This window comes from Periophthalmus magnuspinnatus, chromosome 18 (assembly GCF_009829125.3).
Source record: "Periophthalmus magnuspinnatus isolate fPerMag1 chromosome 18, fPerMag1.2.pri, whole genome shotgun sequence".
Classification (NCBI taxonomy): Eukaryota; Metazoa; Chordata; class Actinopteri; order Gobiiformes; family Gobiidae; genus Periophthalmus; species Periophthalmus magnuspinnatus.
This window is the reverse complement of record NC_047143.1, coordinates 24,287,869-24,310,656: the sequence shown is the minus strand read 5'-3', so window position 1 is coordinate 24,310,656 and position 22,788 is coordinate 24,287,869. Positions and strand designations below refer to the sequence as shown.

Here is a 22,788-nt window from a genome sequence, read left to right as displayed (position 1 = left end):
GTCCAAAATACTGAAGAATTGAATTAAATCGGTAGATAAAAGATGAAATTGCAACACGTAACTGCTTTATTTGTTGTGGGACCGAACAAATGTCTAGGGATGTTTGGTTTTTTTTAACAATATTGTATGTAAAGTTGAGTTTTGATTGAACTTCGTGAGACGTCAGGGCTCGATTTGCTTCTCCTTACGTAGGCGTGACCCGATTTAGTGCGACTCTGAGCTGCTCTGTCATATCGTAACCTCAAAACATCACCACCGCTGCACCGGCCGATAAAACAGAGCGTCAGACGAAGTGATGGACACAGACGTAAGATATAAACTCGGCAAACGGCAAAAATAATGACACGTCTTTATTACTCATCTCTAAAAAGTTGTAAAGTTAAACTGCAGCATCTCACCCAGATTATCCATTAGAATGTGTTCTCCACGGATGATATTATACAGTTTGAAGTGTTAAAAGTTCAAAAACAAAGCGTAGATTCTCACATGTTTCTGTTTTACGTCCACACAATGAGGATCGGGCTGAAGCTGCTGCTACAGTAAACAGTACTTTCTGTATTCTGTATCTACTTTCTCTATCGTTTATCTCCAGCCTTCTGTGCAGTAAAAGTATTTATCTGAACTACTGCACCACACTTCACTACTACTGCTACTAATAATAATACTGTTTGACTTGTATCTAACCTCGAAGTGCAATGGTCTGATCTTTGGACACTTTAAAATCTCAAAGCGAGTCGTTTTACTGCAAACAGGAAACAGTTGACATCAGTGCGCTAGTTTTGTTAGCTCGACTTTAGCCTGTAGCGCCCAGTCTAGTCTCTGCAAGCTTCGCGTTCTTCATTTCTGTGCTGTTTTTTTCATTTTTGTCGCACTTTAGACTTTAAATCCCCTAGTAGTGATGTGACGATCACGAACGAGTCGGCTCATTTGAACAATTCCTTAAAATAATTTGTTTAAAAAGACTGTTGTTGATTGTTTAAACCAGGGGTGTCAGACTCATTTTCACAAAGGGCCACATCAGTGAAATGGCTGCTCTCAAAGCGCCAGATGTAAATGTAAGACAGTATAAATGTAACTAAATGTAATGTAAAATTAATGTAACTATTTTTTTATCTTGTTAATTAACTGTTTCTGTATTTATTACTAATTCAAGTTACAAATATTGCATATGAATTTGCATAGATATGAAAAAATGGCTGTGTAACTGTGTCTCTCCTGATAAACTGATATTTTAAGACAGTCATACCTTTTAATTTACCTTGTAGCGGGCCACATAAAATGACGTGGCGGGCCGCATTTGGCCCACGGGCCTTAAGTTTGACACATGTGGTTTAAACGAACTGAATCTTTTTCTTTCAAATTTTTACGCATTTTTATCCTGATTAACACTGAACCGACACAAGAATCAACACAGAAGCAGAGTAGCCAAACCAAAAAACCACATATTTGGCCTCATATTATCAGTTATGCTTTAAAATATTATTATTTTAGTGAATCACTTTATTTAGATGAGTCATATTTTGATACGGTAAACACTCTCCCACTCAGTTTAACACATCTGAGCCTTGATCATTTCTGTCTGTGATTAGTTTGTCACATATAAATAGTAAAAGAACCAGTCTTTTGCACAACTCTTTGACACGAACTGATCCAAAAAAGTCCCATAAAAAAAGCCGAAAGTCCCATCACTATCCTCTCTTGTGTGTGGCGGGCTTTAGATTCTAGTATTGTTTTGATGTGCTTAGTCCAAACTTGTTATATCCTCGCTGTTATGTTAGAGACAGCGCTGAAGTCTTGGACGCATTGACAAAACTTTATCTCCAATGGCTGTTGTAACGAGACACATGCTTACAGAGGTTATTTGGGCCTGTGGGATGATCCAGTCTTTTCTCATTTATTATCGTATTCCTCATCTCTCTGTTTCTCCTCTCGGGCGCTCTGTGTCAAAACACCAAACCCGATGCTCCAACCGCTGCGTATATAGACCATTTAACACCAATCAAGCGTGGACTACCCTCCCCGAGACTGCACCACTCTACACCACCGGCCCTGCGCTCCATCTGTACGCCGTAGTAAATTAAAATTATACAGGGGGCATAAAAGAAGCCGTTTGAAATCTCGGTCAGAAAGCAAAAAGGCAAATATTTGAAAGCGATACAACGTTGGAAACACCAAACCGAACGCAGGCCGCTAAAGCAAACCTCACTCCCACGTAAAAGGGTCTCATGCCAGGCCTCCAGGAGTCCACGTGCGCGTCAAGACTTCAAGTATATTCGAGTGTCTGGATTAAATACCTCGAGTTTACATAGTTTCCAGCAATCTGATCTGCTGCAATGTTACGCCGCATTGGTGGCATGAGCGCGAGCGGGTTGAATCAAAGTCTACGGTGACCTCCGTTCTTCATCTGCTATTCATGACGGCCTTATACCTTTGTTAATAAAACATATCCCAGCTGGAGCGTGAAGGGTAGCCAGGCTAGAGGTGCCAGTTCATTTGGAGTGGAAATAAAACTGGACGGGCGCTCTGTGGTAGTCTGGCTTACCCCCTTACTGTCCGCAGATATGCATGCATTAAGACGACTGGTGAAGCGAACGATAGTGAATCCAAAGTCCATTTAATCCATCTATAACATATGCCTTGGTCGTGTTTCGTTGTCAGGCCATTGTCCAGCCTTTGGTCATCGTGTACACTTTAATTTTTGTTGTTTTTGTGCTAAATTGCCCTATTAATCGCATCATACTTAACCATGAACTATCCAAAAGGCAAATGCACAAAGATGAACCTGTTGAACCATTTCTATTAGTGAGTATACTCCATATTTCAACAAAAATCGCCATTAAAACCACATTAATTTCAGCTGTTCTCCATCTGTTTTAAATATTATTGGGCTATAGAAGGTTGTGATGTCATCTGAAACCCACCAGTGAGTCCTTGTGTCCTGTATTCTGCCACAATACTTGATTTCGATGCTGACGAAAAGGCTTGACACCAGATCTGATCCCACTGCGATAATAAAAACAAGCAATACAATGTCATTTTCATATCGTTGTGTTGTTGTTAATGTGAAAGTTCTATTAATCAGTTATTGGTGTTTTAGTGAGTTGCGCCTGCTGTTGTTTCTCTCGTGTTTTGGCATGGGTTACCTACTGCCCAAACTGTGGCCCGGGAGCCAAATGCGGCCCTCAGACCAATTTTTCTCGGCCCTTTAGCTTCCTTAAACAGCACTTTTTACTGTATATTTCTGAAAATCTACTTTAACAAGCCCATATCAAATATTTAATGTGTTCGATTGAGGACGTAGGCGTGAATAAAGGTCTAGAGGTTCAGTCTAACTTGTCATAATAACGGTGACCAGTCTATGGCCCTCAGCTTTGTTTGTGTTTTTATATGTGGCCCTTAAAGAGAAAAGTTTGGGCACCCCTGGGTTACGGTCTACAAAGACAAAATTCGCCATGTTCCCTTACACCAGAACGTTACAGTATTTTAAATTTTATAGCGCCATGTCGTCATATACTAGTACAAAAATAAATAAAGACTATTCGAAAACTCTCCGGGAAAGTATCTCATTTTGCTGAAGCTTTAGAATTGATTAGTATGTCGAGTAAGATGAATGCTACAAAGATTATATGGATAAGTATAGTCAAAACGCACAACTTTGGTCTGTTTTGGATTGAAGAAGAAGAAGAAGAAGAAGAAGAAGAAGAACCTCAAGTGGGACAATGAAACCTGACAGAATTGATTTGGTCTCAAAGGGCCAACTAAAACTTCTGGCACTCATCTCGACAAACCTCAGAAGACCTTTTTTGACGCAAACGCTGTACCCATCCTTTCTGCGAACGACAAGAAGAAGAAGAAGAAGGACCCTGGCCAAATGTCAGGCTTTGCTCTACGGTAATGAACAGCATCCATCACTGTTTAAATAGACCAAATTCTCCCAGGGACTGCCACTACCTTAACTTGGTATAAGGCTTGGCACAGCTACGTTGGAAAGAAAGACTTGACGGCATTTGACTAAGAAGAATTTTCCTCATCAAATGACAAGAAACGAATGCGGTTGTAACCAAAGCGGAGGAGGGGATTCTTTCATAAATGGAAAATGGCCCCTTCAAACCTACGACAATTATTCCACGCTTGCTATTGTCCAGCAAAAAGTTTAATATTTGGATACAACGCCTACAATTTCCTCAAAGCCGTTTAAATATCTTTTCTCTTCTCAAAACTCTGGGTACCAAAACATCCAATTTGATCACAGTTTGCATATGTAACGCACACCGGCAAAAATCCTTCCACAGGTTTCGCTGACAAACAACACGTGTCTACAACAGCCCATCGGCTCACAAAAATGCCCTCGCACACTCACAACTTCACCTAATCGTGATACGCTGCGGCTATGGGAACCAGATGCCATTGTAAAGTCCGCTGTTTCAGTGTGGTTTTTCTATCCCGGCCTAACCTCAGTGTCCACATTTCCACCAGCCACTTGCGGTTGTCCGATCCTGCCCATTCAACTCTGATTACTCACATCCCTATCCTCCATTAACTTCCAGTCTTGAAAAACCTCCCCCTGAGGGTTAGAGTAAACCAGCTAAAGCAACAGTAGACCTACCAGATGGAGACGCAGACTCGGGGATATGTCATTCACAATGGAACTGCTTCTGTATTTTATATCGCTACAAAAATCATACAAACATCGCCCCAAAGCCACTGGTATTTTTCAGTCTTTTATCACGTCAAGAGTCAGCAGCACAAAAGCCGTTAAATCCTGTTGTTACGTTTGAGTGACAGGTGTGATTGACATGTGACTTGCCCCCTGTCAAGTCAAAAATCATTTGTGTAATTTTAAATCATGTGTTGACTGGCAGCTCATGTGGATCTGGCAAAGTTCTTGGCGCTGCTGGGCTCGGAGTGACTCACCTGCGGCTCCCCGGCGTCGGCTCGCGCAAAAACTAATTCCCTCAGTCACTAAAGTCGTAAATATACTTTTTGGTATGACGGCGTATTTCTATCATTAAATCCGACATATTTATCTTTTTACCATTTCTACTTGTCATCTGATATTGTATTCAAAATAGGAGAGATTTATGAATGGTTTTCTTCTCTGCTACTTTGAATAGTTAAAGTTGTGGTACTTTTGCGGTGCTGAGAGAGTAGTACATGGTTGTGTGTACTGTTTGTATATTTCTATATCTTAGACCAGGGGTGGACAAACTTTTTGACACACGAGCCACATGAATATGCAAGGCTCATTGTACAAATAGTTTTCCAAATGCATTATATAATTTGGTCACGTTCAATGGGCCAGATTAATAAGACCAAAGGACCATGTGTGGCCCCTGAGCCGTAGTTTGCCCGTGTCTGTCTTATGGGATAGTTTTACCAAATGTGTAAATTAACTTTGCAGATCTATTAAGTGAAATACCATGCAAGTGTAGCGACAGTAGCTCAGTTGGTAGAGCGCTTAGATCCAGTGAGCCACAGGTTGGTGACTCCCACAGATGGCTGTCATTGTGTCCTTGGGCAAGACACTTAACCACTTTGCTCCCAGTGTACGTTAGTGTGTGAATGGATGAGTGGCTTCTTGATGTAAAGTAAAAGCCTTAGTTAAGTCTGTGAACTGGACAAAAAGCTGCTCGTCCAAGCCGCTTCTTCAGTTTTGGTCAGATTACTGCTGGACACTGCCTTATATCTGTTTGAAGGGACGAGCTAAACTGAAACTGAAACTGTAAACAGCTATTATTTACAGTTTCTGGTTGTAGGCTAGGTCTATTGAGCTTAGTGTGCACTGTGTCAAGACCTACTTAGCATAATCATTCACTTTTAATGGGTTTGGCTCGCTCTGTTGTTCTCTTTGTTTCCTTTGTTTGCTTTGGGTCTGAGGATGGAGTTATAAATAGGAGATAAATGATGTCTAAGGCTCCCATTCCTGTTCAAGGAAGGATTGTCTTTCCTAACAAAAATTGCTTCTTTAACTCCCCTCTTTCTATTTCTTTTCTCTGGCTTGATGTAAAGTGCTTTGAGAGTCTTAAAGGTGGAAAAGTGTTATATAAAAATGTGTCCGTTTACCATGCAAATTCTTCTTAATGTCTAAATGTTTTGAGTCATTTGTGCTGCCGTTTTAGCCAGGTCTGCCTTGAAAAGAGATTAGTAACTTCAGTGGGACTTTCCTGGTTCAATAAAGGTTAAATTAACAAAAATACAACTCTGTAATGAACTGTAATGGACAACATAACATAATATGCAAAGATTTTTATTTTCTTAGTCACAACGTGGCTCTAACTTTACAGAAATCTATGAATACTCACCTTGTTTGATATGCAGAATTCTTGGAAAAATGTGTTTTTATTCCCACTTACATTTTTCCCTGTGCGTCAGACAAGCGCGCGAGTCAGATTTGCCCCTTCCAGGATGCTTTTCATTGGCTCGTGTCCTACTTTTGTGGCCACTCGCACTCCTCACCTGCCCCTCTTCACTCAGGCCTCGGTCAACACTTTTTACCTCTTGCACAAATTTACCCCAGCTTCCTGTGTACACATGTGTTTATGAATATTGTGTAGTGCTGTGTGTGAGAAAAAAACAAGCGCCTGTAAAACTCAGGTTGTAAAAGCAGTAGTTGTTGGCCTTCGAGATGCCAGTGCTTCAGGGGGAAAAGATTGGATCCATGTGGGATTCGGTTCGCCTCCTGCCAGCTAACTTGGCCCACTTTCTCCATTGAGGATATGAGCTCTTTTTGATGGATCGACTTTTTTGGATCCCGGGTCACCATGATGAAAACTAATACAGCTCCGGTCCAGACAGGGGTTACGCGGATATTCCCGTTCCTGCCTTTCCGTATCGCGTCGGATTAGGCGGATTGCTTTACAAGATTGTGCTGCCAAACCGTCGGGACTCATGTTGCTCACGTCAACAACAGCTAAAATCAGTGGACGCGCGCCAAGCCTGATCCTGCTCCTGTGTCTGGGGAGGATGTCAGAATCTCATCCACCACATTCTGCGCGAAATTGCAGAAGAGGAAGAAGGAATGAGAAGAATCGGAATCCAGGCTTTGACCAAGGACACGAGATAAAATGAAATTAGGCTGTCAGTTATGAAGCCAATTTTGGTTTGATAGTGTTTGGATGTTTAGGGTGCGCCTGATTTTCCTATAGACTGTGTATATAAATGGACATAGCTAACCTGCTAGCCGCTACGTTACAGATACAAATTGAACACGGGTGCGTTTCCAGCTGTGTTGACTCTGGCTCCAGTTCACTTTCTATTGAAAAAACATCGCCCCTCTTTCTTTTATTATTATTATTATTATTATTATTATTATTATTATTATTATTATTATTATTATTATTATTATTTGTTATATTAATTATTGTTTTTATTTGTATTTTTTATTTTATTTTATTATTTAATTATTTTATTTTAATTATTTATTTTTTTATTTAATTTTAACTGTAACTGTTGGCAAGTTTATTTGTTTAGCACAATTCGTACACAAAGTAATTCAAAGTGCTTTACGTAATAAGAAAGACATTAAAAATTACACAAATCAAAATATAAATAATCACAAATAATCATCATAAAATTAACATAAAAAAAGATGCCTGTGACTGCTGCTGTCAGACTCGTCATTTTGATCTTAAAATGTTCGTATTAACCTGCTCTACATGATCCGGGGGTTTTTATTTCGCTAATGTGTCCATAACTCAAGATATAAACATATAATAACAGACAAATGAGGCAAAAGGTTTGATTAGCAGCATTGCTAATTACCTGCTCTCCCTCAGTGGCGCTGATGGAACTCCAAATTCGCCCCATAACTGCAAACCTCGATAATCTTCATTTGAACACTCACTTATTCCACTTCTTTATACAGTCTATGGCTTATCTCCAGAACAGATACATCGTAAAAGTAACTCTTAATGTCCAAACGAGACAGCTGCGTGCTACCTTTATAGAGCGTTTCATTGTTCGAGAATCAGAAAGCGTTTTGTTAGCAGGCTAGTTGTTATTAGCATTACCGTAACTGCTCTGAAAGTTGTGAAAAGTGCTTATAAACTCATCACAGTGAATGATTAGGACACTAGGAATGTGCTAGGAAAGAGGGGACTAACGCCAAATACAGTGGTCCCTCGTTTATCGCGAGGGTTATGCTCTAAAAATAACCCGCAATAGGTGAAATCCGCGAAGTATCAGCTTTATTTTTTCAATTATTCTATATGTTTTTGGCTGTAAAACCCCTCACCACACACTTTATACACTTTTCTCACACAGGCATTAGCATTTTCTCACATTTCTCTCTTGTTTAAACTCTCTCAAAGTTCAAACATTCGTAGGCGTCTTTGTCGGTGTAGAACGTTTCGTAGATTTTGATATAGTGAGGGACAACTGGATTCAAATGAGCTAGTTTGGTTTTTCACATTTAAGACGGTACAAATCAGGACGGTGCTTTTTACTTCACGTGTATTTGTACTACACCCTACAAACCCAATCCAAAATAAGATAACTCCATGGACGTTAAGGTTGACATTTAATCTTATCGCTGTGAGTTCCTAAAAATGTCCTCAGTGTCGCGCTACAATCTTCGGAGAATCGTTAAATGGGTAAAATGGTAAATCTTAGCTGATAAGTGCAACTATTGTCACAAAAAAACATAAAAAGCCACTATTTGGAGTCGGTTGGAGAAAGAGGCTAACACCATCCATCAGTAATCCACATAATTCTGCTGTTTTTCTGAATGGCAACAAAAAAAAGCCACAACACACTTGTAAAAAAAAAAAAAAATCCAGTTTCCGCTGCAGCTCCATGGGAACGCACTGCCCTATCGCCGGCTTAAGTGGGACTTGCACTTCTGTAATGATGGCGAGGCACTAAATATGTTCCCATCTACTTTTTCGACAAGTGCTACAGAAAATTGTGAAAGAAAATTGCTCTGGGACAATGGGAGAGTATTGACAAGCTGCTAGTGCAAACATTTGAATGGGTTTAACAAAGACGTATAGAAAAACAGCCATTATGTGCTGGCACTTGAAAGTAGTAAAGAAAAAGATTGGCGCGAGACGGAGTGGAGCTGTGGAAAGAATCTCTGCTTTATATCATTTCAATAAAGTTAGATTGTTTCATAGCAACTGGGATAACAAAGCGATCGAATAAACGGCGAATTTCCCCCTCAAAAAAGTCCAGAAATGATTGCGTTATTACTGTCGATCACGGCGGATATAACTGAAGTCAAGTTCTAGGTCGGGTTATTTATGTTCTGCACTTTTTGTCACCCTGATCATGTACTTCGTTCATTCAAAATATCAAATTAAAAACAACTTTACACTGGAGTAGTTGGATATTAGATCTTGGGGTGTGAACTAACTAAGTAAAATGTACTTCATGGTCTTTTAATAGTAGAATAGTAGTTTGCTAAATGGACAGACAAATGTAAAACAGGTACGTGCAGACTCCACGAGGGAAAAACGTGTATTTCAAAACAATAAAAACATAATTTTCGTGTTAAACAAATAATAATAACAAAGTAAATCTGTTAATAGGGATAATGTTCATGATAATATTGGAGTTTTTGTGGTAATCCATCAGAAATCTGCTAAAACATGTCTATGAATGTCACGGTTAAGGTTCAAGTATCACATAAAACTCATACCCAATTTTTTTATTTTTATTTTATTTTGTGCTGAAATTTTAATCACGTTTTAATAGACGATTTTGCACATCTCCAAAACAATATTTCCATAGTCTTAAAGCAAAATTAAGCAAAATCACCTTTTTATGAGCTTTTTACCCACGTTACAGTTTATTTAGGTTAAAAAAAAAATTGTTTTCATCTTCTCATTTACCATCTCGAAGTTTTGTGTTTTGTTTATTTTATTTATTACCGTAAATCCGCAACCAATTGTGCGTAATGTAAAATTTTTTAGCCATAAAAAACATAACAGAGCAACTATCAGCATGTACTTTTGCCTTTTTTCACACAACTACCTCTATTTTACACCTCTATCCATCCTTATTTTTCCTTTGACGCATCAAATAACCGACAGAGACAATCCGGTCGGCACCTGCGCTCTGATTGGTTGTCTTTGAGGGACGACGTAAGGACATTACCGTAATGACAGTAACATATTTAAAGAGCCCCGTGCCTCTGCTTTGAGACGCTGTTTGAATTTACATGAAGCACAGTTGGTTGCGGCGTTACGGTAATGGAAAGTCCGCAACTGCGAGTCTATCTGCGGCGATAGCATCCGACGCTATAGGGTTAAAAGCTTAGTTTCAAGACGCCATTTTGCGGATCAACCCCCGTTTTCATCACGATCGCTACACGCCCACTGTGACGTACTTACTTCGTTCTGCAATTTTAAGTTGTTAATCGCTAATACTCGTAGAATTCAGCAGCGCCGCGTTGTCATTTTCGTACAAATGAAAAAAAATCTGGCGCTCGCTAACGTGACGTGCGGCTATCAATCGGAGGAGTCCACAGTTCCAGACAGTTTTTTTGTAACGTTTAAGGCGACGTCAGCTCCCGTTGGGTTCTACTGTTTTCTAACATGTAAATCCGCGGCCATGTCAAACCCGCCATGTAATTTTTTGTGGCCCGTGACAAGGTAAATTTAAATGTATGACTGTCTTAAAATGTCAGATTATCAGGAGTTACGCAGTTACACAGACGTATTTCTTATATCTTTGCAAATTTGAGACGAAACATTTTGCTGATGCGGCCCTCGGTGAAATTGAGTTTGAGTTTTAGATGAATATTACGATTTAAAATGTAAATTATAATGATCCACAGGTGTCGTAGATTATAACTATAAAGCAGACACGAGCACAATAGGTCTGATTCGACATAACCAACCTCTAATGTTAATAAAAATAGCCGTATTATCCCACTTTTGACTTGAATAGTTGAACTTTACCATAAGGATAGTGCACATGCCCAGCGCCCCAGACACATGTGGAAATGATCGCTCTGCACCTGCTCATTAAACAGCCCATCATTTGCACATCACTCAGACAGCAGACAGCATCCACTGGAGCGCGTCCAAAAAGTTTAGTGAGTACGGCATGGGTTTTTATAGACGCCATTAAAGTGCTATTTCACAAAGGAGTGTTTGGAAGAGCGCGGCGTACATGGGTGGAAGCGGGTTTGTACTTGTAGAGCGGCTCAGTGGACATCAACACCTGTGTAAGCTCGGCTCCTTTTCACTGCTGCTGCTTTGGCAAAGGCTCAAAAGATGCTCCGAGGCAGGTGCGCCCGTTTATGGACACTGTTTATGCTTAATTACAGGCGCTGTACCTGATTTTTACTGTCTTTAAAACTGCAAAAACAGAGCTACTTTAACGAGCCCCATATTAGACTGTTTTCTGATCTGTTATAATGTTGTTTTCTCGTCACAAACAGACCTGGAGTTGTGTTTTGTTTCATTCTCACACAAGTTAAACGTGTGTAAGTTCTTCTCTCACACTGAAAACACACTGTTCCACCTTGTGATGTCATCGTGTGGTGATACAGGAAGTGCTCCACTGTGTTTTTAAACTCCGTACACCTTCGCTAGAATAATTTGTATACGTTCAGGCGCTGGAATTGTCTATTTCTACTGAACAGAAGGGAAAAGGTAGCGGTTAACATGAAAACTACCACTTCATGACATCACAAGGTGGCTCACATAGCATTTTGAGCTTTGAGATGTTACAGACTAATAATAAAGTATTGTTCAAACATGTGTGAATGAAACAAAACACAAATCTGGGTATGTTTTTGATAAGGTAATAGCTTCGGTTTTGCGTGATATAAGACTTTTAATTAGTTTACATTGGTCCAGAGTTAGCTTATTCATTCTGAGCATCCAACGACGAGTTCACAAGTGCATTTAACTCGCTTTAACTTTCAGAGGTCATTGTTACGACCCAGCCTAGCGAGGGAAAGGGGGAGTAACAAAACAAGATGGAAAATGGTTGACTAAAGTTATAATTTATTTAAAAGGAACGTTAAAGGAAAAACTAACAAAAAGAAGCTCTTAAGAGTAGTTTTCAATGAGTAACTTAAACACAGCTAACAAAACAAAGTACTAAAAATACAATTCCGCGCAAAACAAACGAGTCTCAGAATTAACCAAGGATCTAGGAGAGTCGCACTTTCAAAGTCCATGTTACAAGAGTCGCAAACAACAAAAGGGGCGGGTCCTTTTAAGGCGTGGCTGTCACAGGTGGAAGGTCGTGATTGGCCAGGCTCTTGATTGTCGCTCCAATCGGACGTAGGACCCTTCAGCAGCCAGGTAGAAGAGCGCCACCTGCAGACGGAGAGACAGCAGGGACAACACAAAGGCACCGTCGGGAGCGTAACAGTCATACTAATAACAACTAGCATGCTAACAGCCAACTTTGTGCTTCTCGGACGATAAAACGCTTCATAATTAGGTGCACTCTTGGGTTTATTTTGCACTCAAGAGAATTTACAACATACGTATCTGTACTGGGCAAGACGAAGACAAAGTTTAACACACAACTGTACTTGACAAACCACACCCATGCAAAATTTTGACTCCCACTCTTTCGATTCCATGGATTTTGTGTACACTGGTGTATGAATGTGTGCGTGAATGTGTGAGTGGCTCCTTGATTTAAAGCGCTTTCAGTGACTTGAAGGTGGAAAAGCGCTGCATAAAAATCTGACCGTTTACCGTTTATTTTATTCTAATTCAACCAGCTCTACGTACAAATTACTGTTGTCTTTGCACCGCTTCCAAACCTGGATAAATGGAAACTTTTATGCCAGGAAAACTTCAGCCCAATCAAAATGGATACTATTAAGAGATATAAATTTCCTGGGCCACTGCGGACGAAAATCCCCCTTAAAAAAACAAAAAAAACTAAACATTATGCTTTATTAACATGTGCTTTTCTGTGGTCTAAAAAACAAACTGCATTACTTACATACTACAACATACGCTACACATTATTCAAACGTATTATAATAACCATATGTACATTGCAATGAAACAAAGCCAGTTTCAGCACGGCTCTATATTCTCTTATTGGAAACGACACACAGCCACAATGATGCTAAGCCGCACATCTTATGATACTTAGCATTGGGCACTAGACCGAATCCTGATCAATTTCTATCAAAAGATGATTTGTAACAGAGGAAGATGTGTATTTGGGGGTGCGCTGGGCCACTGGAGAGAGAATTAAATGCATTTTCAACCCCAAAATATAGTTTAGTTTTGGGGAAAGTCCAAACCTATACGACCGCCGTCTCCCACAGGAGCCAGAATCAGCTTTTGGTTAAAAACATCGAGTAAAATCTCTGCTACCTTTCAAATAGGTCTGCAGAAAAATCTAAAACATTTACAGAAAAACGTGCGCCAAAGCCTCAAACAACACGGATAACGCTGCCATCCCGAGCTGACTTTGTAACCTTCACTTTGTGTTACGATGAAAGAGTAAATGACATGCCAAAAAATATCTTGGCATTGAGGAATCTTTTACATGCGATGCCAAAAGTGGGAATTATCATGAACTGGATTTTCTCGTAGAAGTTTGGAACGCAAAACATAAATTAGTACAACAACTCTGTATTTCTCACAAGGTTAAATTGGTTGGATTATAAAACTGTTTGTTTCTTATAGTGTTAAATGTTTTGCCAAGTTTAGATTATAAAACATGAGGCACTGTTCAAATATTCTTTTGTTTGATTTTGACGCTTAGCAACTCGGGGATTGCACGGGATATGAAATGGTTTTGTTGGTCAAGAAGGGCATCTGACATGAAAATCTACTTGGGTGAAGTTTTTTGCCGCGTTCTTTGAGGAAATATTTTTAGAAACAGCACTTTTTTTACCTCCGTCAGTTGAGTTTTGACTCTGCTCTATGGGAAACTTCCAACCCGAGTTCACAGCCACACGACCGAAGCATTTTAAACCTTTTGGGGAACATTCTCACTGCTGTACATAAACGAAAAGCTACGGCTAGTTAAGTCTGTATCAAAACTAATATCCAAAGGCAGCAGGCAGAAAACTGGCTGGGGAGCTTCCCACAATGCACTGTGGTAGTAGAATCTGGCAGAAGAAATGGGTGGCCTACCTCTGCGCTCGTCTGTGAGCTGTGGCCGTCTGCTTGTGTTAGTAACAATCGTATTCTGCGCCATTGGAGTATGGACAGATCCTTGGATTAGTGTTATTGCGTTTTTACAGTGTTGGACTATCTGGGGAAGCAGACCAGCTTCAGTCAAAACGGCCAATGCACAACTGGCTAATCTCTTTTTATTGTTAGCTTGACTCGTTGCTTGGAGAGACTTCATCGCCAATATTTCCCAACACTAATGAGCAGAATTAAAATTTAACTTGAAAATATACAAATGTTAGGGTGTTTTTTGTCCATATCAACAAGCCAAAGCAATGACTATACACTGCAGCACGCTAGCTAGCTCACTGTGGCTCAAAGCTAACAGTCACGTTTATTAAAATCGGAAAACATGAAATAAACAACCTATTAAAATCCAATGAAATAAAATGAAGGCAAGCCAATTATTTTTTATATGTGCAGTACTTTAGTTTGTGGGGTTGTTTTAATGTTCATTATGTCTCAAAATTAGCATTAGCGTTAGCATTGAGGCGCGAACATGTCAGGTAAAGTTGTCGATATACATTTTTAAGTTAGTTAAAAGTAAGAAACATTGATAAGAATTTGAGCAGACAGGGCAAACTGTGACGGCGGGACATGTACCATCTGTAATGTCAATGTTTATTTCATTTTTCATTTAAGGTCTTGCCTCTAAGCTCACTAGCAGCACGCCAGCTAGCTCACTATGACGCAAAGCTAAGAGTCACGTTTATTAAAATCGGAAAACATGAAATAAACAACCTATTAAAATTCAATAAAATAAAATGATGACTAGCCAATTATTTTTTATATGTGCAGTACTTTAGATTGTGGGGTTGTTTTAATGTTTATTCTGCCTCAAAACTAGCATTAGCGTTAGCATTGAGGCGCAAACATGTCAGGTAAAGTTGTCAATATACATTTTTAAGTTAGTTAAAAGTAAGAAACATTGATAAGAATTTGAGCAGACAGGGCAAACTGTGACGGCGGGAAATGTACCATCTGTAATGTCAATGTTTAATTCATTTTTCATTTAAGGTCTTGCCTATAAGCTCACTAACAGCAGACTAGCTAGCTCACTGTGGCTCAACAGCTAACAGTCACTTTTATTAAAACTGGAAAACATAAAATTCAAATAAAATAAAGACTACTTGATTCTTTTTATATCTAGAATAATTAAGTTTGTGGTGTTGTTTTAATATTTATTATGCCTCAAAATTAGCATTAGCGTTAGCATTTAGACACAAACATGTCTCTTTCTAAACACAGAAGTGTCTCTGGTGAAGTTTTCATTTCATTTGTGTAGTTTTTAACATGTTGTTCTCTCTGTCCACTGTCTGATCTTTAAATATTTATTCATTTTAGCGACAAAACCCTCATAGAGATAAAACTGGACAGGAAGTAGTGACACTAACAGTGACGTAGAGGGCGCTGTTGAGCACAGAGCCAATTAAGTTGTTTTTTAAGTCACTTTGCCATCAAACCCTGGAGTCTAATGTGGCTAATCTAAAACAAAATTCTTATATTTTGTCATTATTCATAATAGTAAAAAATAAAAATAAAATAGATTTATGAAATTAATTTAAGATCTTTTGCTCAAAACACAGACTAATAAGGCCTACGTGTTCCTCACTGACGGTTTTAACTGATGTATTCATTGTCATTGGCAACTTTGTCCAATTATTTTCACAAATGACTTTTATTGAATAATTTAAATGGTTATAACGGCTAAAGAGTGGCCAGAAACAGCTGCGAAGCGGGTGGTCAGTTAGTTACTGTGCCGGCGCTAAACTAATGGTGAATTTTCCAGAAAGCGTTAGTTTTCCCAAAAGCTTGAGTTTTCCAAAAAGTTCAACCTCAGAGTAAAGCTGGAATCTGGTCCTCAGCCACTGACAGTGTCCAAGTGACCATTTCAAATCCCAATTCTCCGTAGGGAAAGTGTATGGATGCACACCTCGTTCAGGCCACGACACCGAGGCCCACCCAAGAGCCGCTGATTGACATTTGTTGAAAGCTACAAAATCTGAAAATCTTGTACAGCTTTACACAACAAGCGTCACCACAGAAAATACTTGGCTTTGTACTTGCGCTACAGCGATTGAAAAAGGCATATTCAGATAAAACCCCAAGTTAAATAAGACTGAACCAGACCTCTACCAAGTCCCAAACCAGGGACTTGGACTATCACACGATCACTCGCAGAATCTCGTTTTTGACAACGTTGGCAAAATCATCTGGAATCTGGTGGTGAATTGCATCAACATAGATTTGACTTTGGCATTATTTTTGCGTCTAATCGTGTTTGTGTAAGCCGGGCCGCCTATGATGCGTACGTCGCCGTTTTCCAAATTTGTGACAGGAAATCGTGATCGCATGCCATCACGAAGGTAAACAAAGTTAGCTTAATCAAAATACAATTTGTTAATCTTCAAATTTCAGCAATTCTTTAAAGTCTTGTTCAACAGCTTTTGGCAAAATGGTTGGAAATCGTGACTGTGCCATTAGTAATTTCGTGGGATTGTTTTGCCTTTTTTCTGACTACAATGGAACCGGAGTAACTTTTGGAAAATGCTCAATATGACAATGCCTGATTATCTTTCTTTTCTTTTCACAGGGTCCTCCGGGTCCAAGAGGTGAAAAGGTGAGTCATTCCATCCAGAGCCATTGTTCAAACATTTGGATTCAGTTATCGTCTTATCAAATATGTCTCCATTTGTGTAACCTAAAGTCCCGGACAGATTCTTTCCTCTATACAATAACATATACATCTTGGCCATCGTGGTTTGTAATCGAAAGGTTTGCAAATTCCACGGACACTTGAAAATGCGCACACGGGAAAATTAATGAGCGAGAGCCGGAGCTGAAACTGGACCGTTTGAGAGCGCTCCTCCGTAAAACAGCAGCGACCCACAAAATAAACCGCAGTGTCTCTTTATAAGGACACAGGGACAAATGTGTGGGTTTTGACTTGAAACTGTGAGACCTACTTTTACATTTGCGATGGTGAAGTGTTTGAATCAGGGGATGGATCTATGTGTCTGTCAACTCGAAACACTAAAGGTGACAGTGGCCCATAAACCCAAAGGTTGCTGGTTCAGTTTACCATTACCAGCCGCCAAAAAAGTCAAAGTATCAAAGGCATCTATTGAAACAAAAAAAGATTCATCCATTTTCTTCCGCTGATCAGAGCTGGGTCGCGGGGGCAGTAGTGTAAACGTGAACTTCCCTGACCCCAGACACTTCCTTCAGCTCCTGCGGTGGCGTCCCCAGGCCAGCTGAAAGACACTGGCTGTGTCCCAATTTGACGGTTGCACACTTCGTCGGGTGCATTTGAAGGGCACTTACGTAACTTCCGGACAACCCGATGTCGAGAAATGTACCATGCGTTTCCAGCGTTTCCGTGGAGATTGGCCGTGAACGAAGCGTGCATCTGAGCAGACTTCACGCACTGCTATATATATATCCCATAATGCATTTCACGTGACTTATCCTACGGGAGAAACAAGGTATAGTTTCTTAAAGTTACGTAATACGAGCGACAATTGGGAAGAAATCACCTATAAGTTATAATTTCCTATTGATATTCATAGGGAAAGATGAATTGCTTACTTCATTCGATCAAAATGACACTTACGATGACACTTAGACTCTTCTTCAATGAAATAATAAAGAATTCAAAATAAAACTAATTATTTCAGTGTCCATTTTACACGTTTTACAGGTCATAAGTCAACAGCCGTCACGATCGATAGGTGACGTAACATAAGCGCCATGACGTGTGCACAGACAGTGGTTGAAGTTCGCTCCGTGGTGTAGGACTGTCCCATTTTAGCACGGTCTTTGCGGTCCATGGAGGCTACACGGAGCACCCTTTGACAACTGGGTAGTTCGAACGGTACTTCCAAGTGTGCAACTGTCAAACTGGGACACGGCCATAGTCCCTCCGGTGTGTTCCCTGGGGGCCAACGTGGACGAGCGGCAACTCTACTCCAAGCTCATGCTGTGTGATTGAACTCCGTCGCTAAAAAAATTCCCTCAAACACGAGCAGATGACCCCACCAAACCAAGTGTTTTTTTTGTTTTTTGTTTTTTTTAATCAATAAAAGTGTCTTAATCGACGACATTATATACAGATACGTTTAATGCAATACTGTGGATAATTTCAGGCAAAGAAATCCATGCATAACACACACACACACACCTTGAAACTACTCTTGTGAACCACATAATTTACCTTTCAATGAAACACACAGAATAAAACCATTTATCCACCCACTCGACATTAACCCAGCGTGCACTAGCGAGAACCATTCACAAACATTCCCCATTAAAATTCTGCTTTTTTGGACCCAAACTTCATGACCTGTTTTTATTTGAAAGTGCTCGAGCATTGCATAGGAGTTTGTGTGAGCTAAAACTCCTGCCCGCGTGTGATAAGTTGTTGAGCTCATTTTATTGCTGGGGCCGTGTAGTAAAGCTGCCAACCAGAGCGAGGAGCGCAGCAAATGAGAAGGTTAGGGATGTCCGCTTATTCGTTTCAAACAGATTAGGACCATAACTCAATGTCCTCACTCGTTTACATCTGAAACAAAAGTACACCAAGACTTCACATTTGGAAAAAAGTTGTACTTCTTATAAAAAGCAGGTTCAAACCAGTGATTTCTGTAGCTTTTAAAGGTCCTGTGTTACGCTAAATTGACTCTTATGAGCTTTAAGACGTGTTAGAATGTTGTTACCTCGTCAAAAACAGACCTGGAGTTGTGTTTTGTTTCGTTGACGCATGTTTGAGCAAGTCTTTATTATTAGTTTGTCTACATTTCCAAAGCTCAAAACGCTCTGTTCCACCTTGTGATGTCATGAAGTGGTAGTTTTCAAGTTAAAAGCTACAGTTTATCTTTAGTTCAGTAGAGATCGCCAATTCCAGAGCTGGAATTATCCAAATGATTCTAGTGAAGGTAAAAGGAGTTTAAAAACACAGTGGAGCACTTCCTGTATCACCACATGACATCACAAGGTGGAACAGAGTGTTTTCTGTCTGAGAAAATAAGGTAATTTTGGAAATTTTGGAAAGGAATTTTGTGTTAAACATGTGTGAATGAAACAAAACACAACTCCAGGTTTGTTTGTGATGAGGAAACAACATTAAAACAGATCAGAAAATTGACTTTTTGTGCTTTTTTCATGCATTTTGTCTGTTTTAAACCACAATATGGATCTAAAACAGCGTAAAATAGAGAAGAATCCATTTGCTTTGTATTTAAAACTGCAGAAACGTATAGGCCCCACCTCTTTAGTGGCATTTTATTGTCGCTAGTAGCAAAAAAGCAAATGTGTTTTTCGTTGTAATTCATTTGTCCACTAATCTGAAAGTTAATAGTTCGAATCCCGCTCTTGACTTAAACATCATCGGTTGAGCGGTCAAATTCGCTGATCCACAGGTTGGCGGTGCAATTCCAGCTCCCACAGATGAATGCTGTTGTTTGCGTCCTTGGGCAAGACACTTTAGACCCACCTCGCTCCAAGTGTCTGTGTACACTGGTGTATGAATGTGTGTGTGAATGGGTGAACGGTTCCTTGATGGTGGAAAAAGCGCTATATAAAAACACAACCATTTACCAATAGATAGATTTACCAGTAGAAAAAAGTGGGCGGAGACAAGGGGAAACTTCCCAAAAAATTCCGAGGACTCAACTCTGAAATGCAGGACAACGTAGAGCTACTCAAACATGTCCGAAACGATCAAAATCCTTGACTAAGCTCGTGAACACTGTTACAATAAAAGCTCTAAGTGTTTTTTATACAGTACCTCCCCTTTAAAGACACCACCAAAAGGTTTTTTACCGTCTCCCGGGCTTAAACTCACACCACATTCACACAGAAAACCACTGCGTTCCTTCTGTCTGTGCGATATCCAGCCCGTGTCAGCACATGTTATCTTAAATGATTTGATTCCCCACCACAAAGAAAAGTAATGTAGTTGTATTAATAACAATATTTACAGAAATGGTCAAAGTATTACCCACAATTCTGAGAAGTTATGAACAAAGACATATGAGAGAAAAACCTAGAACACTGATCCTGCCTCGTAATGGAAAACATACAGTAAACAGATTCAGATCGTACCAGTTCAGGGATAAATGCTTTTTCCCAATGGACCAGAAAGCCACATTTTTATTTCAAAATGAACCGCGAAAACCAGAAAGGTGCAGCTTTACAGATGGAGATGCTATTGCTATACCTGGAATATTCCTCACTATGGCTTTAAATGTGTCTATCTCCACGAATAAACGCAGGTAACGCCGATTTTGGCCAAGTTACAGGTCAGATCTGTGGAGAGGTGACCCGCTTACAATAAGAATGTATGTTTTTTTTTACAATACAAAAACACCTGTAATGGAAGATAGACAGTTTAATGCCTTACTGTGGGGTATTCCAGGCTAAGTAAGAGCATATCCATGGAGACAAGAAGGTAGTGGACCCAACTCTAGAAAAGAATATCTAAGAATAAGAATAGTTCCACTGAAGGTTGGCGGTTCGAATCCTGCTCTCTACATAAACATAAACATCATTGGTCCAATCCGTTTACGCGCAAGTTGCCGGTGCGATTCCAGCTCCTACAGATGAAAAAAAGTTATTGTGTCCTTGGGCAAGACACTTAACCCACCTTGTCCTCAGTGTCTGTTACCTTTGTGTATGACTATATGAATGGTTTAGTTGATGTAAAGCGCTTTAAATGCCTTAAAGGTGGAAAAATATATTACAATTTTACCATTTACCATTAACTGTTCTGCACTGCCAGGCCAAAAAAAAAAAAAAGTCATCACCTGGATTTAACTAAGCAAATATGTTGGTGTTGCTGCAGTTGGTCCGGTCTAGGTTCAGCAGAATGAGGTCAGCTGACACCTGAATATACTGAATGACCAGGTTATTCCATCAATGGAGTCCAGACCTTAACCCCATTGAGAATCTTTGGGATGTTCTGGAGAAGGTTTTGTGCAGCGTCAGACTCGACCAGCATCAATGCAAGAACTTGGTGGAAAACGCGAAGCGAAATCGAAACAATGCCACAACGAAATATTAGACTGTGGGACCTTTTTTTTTTGGTGGCGACTTTTTATTTTGGCCAGGCAGTGTATTTTTGTAAGCACTGTACTAAATATGTTTTCTTTTTGTCTTTTGCAGGGGGATCAAGGTGACCAAGGACCGCGGGTATGTTCACTTGATTTGCCTTTGCATGTGAAAGAATCGTGCCCAAAAAAGAGGTTGGAGATGCAAGAAATTCCCGGGATAGTGTTCCTCCCATGTGGCCAAACGCAACAAGCAAATTCGTCTGTGCTTATTCCTAAGTCAATGCAAGACACGTTGGATTGGGCCCCGCGGTATAGTTTTCACAACTCCGCAGTTCTATCCCTTTCAAATTTAACATCGAGCGACGTTTCGGGGAGTTTGAAATATGCTCAAAAAGCCAACTGTCTCTGTAATCACCAACGATTCAGTCAACGCTATACGCACTAATCATACCCAGTGAGTACAGTTTGACATTTCGATAAAAGTGCCGCTTCTAAATGGTGTTATAAGTGCTCGTTCACGCTCAGCCCTGCTCCAAATGAATCACTCAAAGCTCTAGCAATCACATGTTCATTTTTCTGGGTTAAAAATGAACCGTCTGCGCTGGTTTGTGTAAAGTAGATTACATTTACCAAGTCACGTGACGCATACTTTACCTCCGCTCTGTCTGTCTGTCTATCATCGTTTAGGTCTTTTTTCTGTGCAAATGCGTTCATTTTTACTTTGGTTGGTCGTGTCTAGCGGCGATTTGTCAAAAGTCCTGTGTCCTGCTAAACTGACCCTTGTGAGCTGCTGTTACCTTCTCGAAAACAGACCTGGAGTGATGTTTTGTTTCATTCACACATGTTTGAGTAACACTTTATTATTTTATTATTATTGTCTACGTTCCCAAAGCTCAAAATGCTCTGTTCCACTTTCTGAAGTTGTAGTTTTAAAGTTAACAGCTACTTTTTGTTCATTATCCATCCATCCATTTTTTGGGCTAAACCAGGTCTAAAGCAGGTCTGAACCAAGTCAAAACCAGGTTTGAACCAAGGTCTTAACCAGGTCTAAAGCAGGTCTGAACCAAGGTCTAAACTAGGTCTAAAGCAGGGCTAAACCAGGTCTAAACCAGGACTAAAGCAGGTCTAAAGCAGGTCTGCACCAGGTCTGAACCAGGTCAAAACCAGGTTTGAACCAAGTTCTTAACCAGGTCTAAAGCAGGGCTAAACCAGGTCTAAAGCAGGGCTAAAGCAGGTCTGAACCAAGGTCTAAACTAGGTCTAAAGCAGGGCTAAACCAGGTCTAAACCAGGTCTAAACCAGGTCTAAAGCAGGTCTGCACCAGGTCTGAACCAGGTCAAAACCAGGTTTGAACCAAGTTCTTAACCAGGTCTAAAGCAGGGCTAAACCAGGTCTAAAGCAGGTCTATAGTAGGTCAAAACCAGGTTTGAACCAAGGTTTTAACCAGGTCTGATCCAGGTCTAAACTAGGTCTAAAGCAGGTCTGAACCAGGTCAAAACCAGGTCTGAACCAAGGTCTAAACTAGGTCTAAAGCAGGGCTAAACCAGGTCTAAACCAGGTCTAAAGCAGGTCTGAATCAAGGTCTAAACCACGTCTAAATCAGGTCTAAAGCAGGTCTAAACCAGGTCAAAA

General features: G+C 40.1%; 1 protein-coding gene across 1 annotated transcript in view; it reads left to right on the top strand.

Moving 5' to 3' along the window:
* Positions 1 to 22,788, top strand: part of LOC117386095 (collagen alpha-1(XXV) chain) — a 271,389-nt gene that overhangs the window by 172,472 nt on the left and 76,129 nt on the right. Inside the window, exons 5-6 of the mRNA XM_055229087.1 lie at positions 16,702 to 16,728; positions 21,270 to 21,296. Of these exons, the coding sequence (XP_055085062.1) occupies positions 16,702 to 16,728; positions 21,270 to 21,296 (54 nt within the window). The remainder of the gene's footprint in view (positions 1 to 16,701; positions 16,729 to 21,269; positions 21,297 to 22,788) is intronic.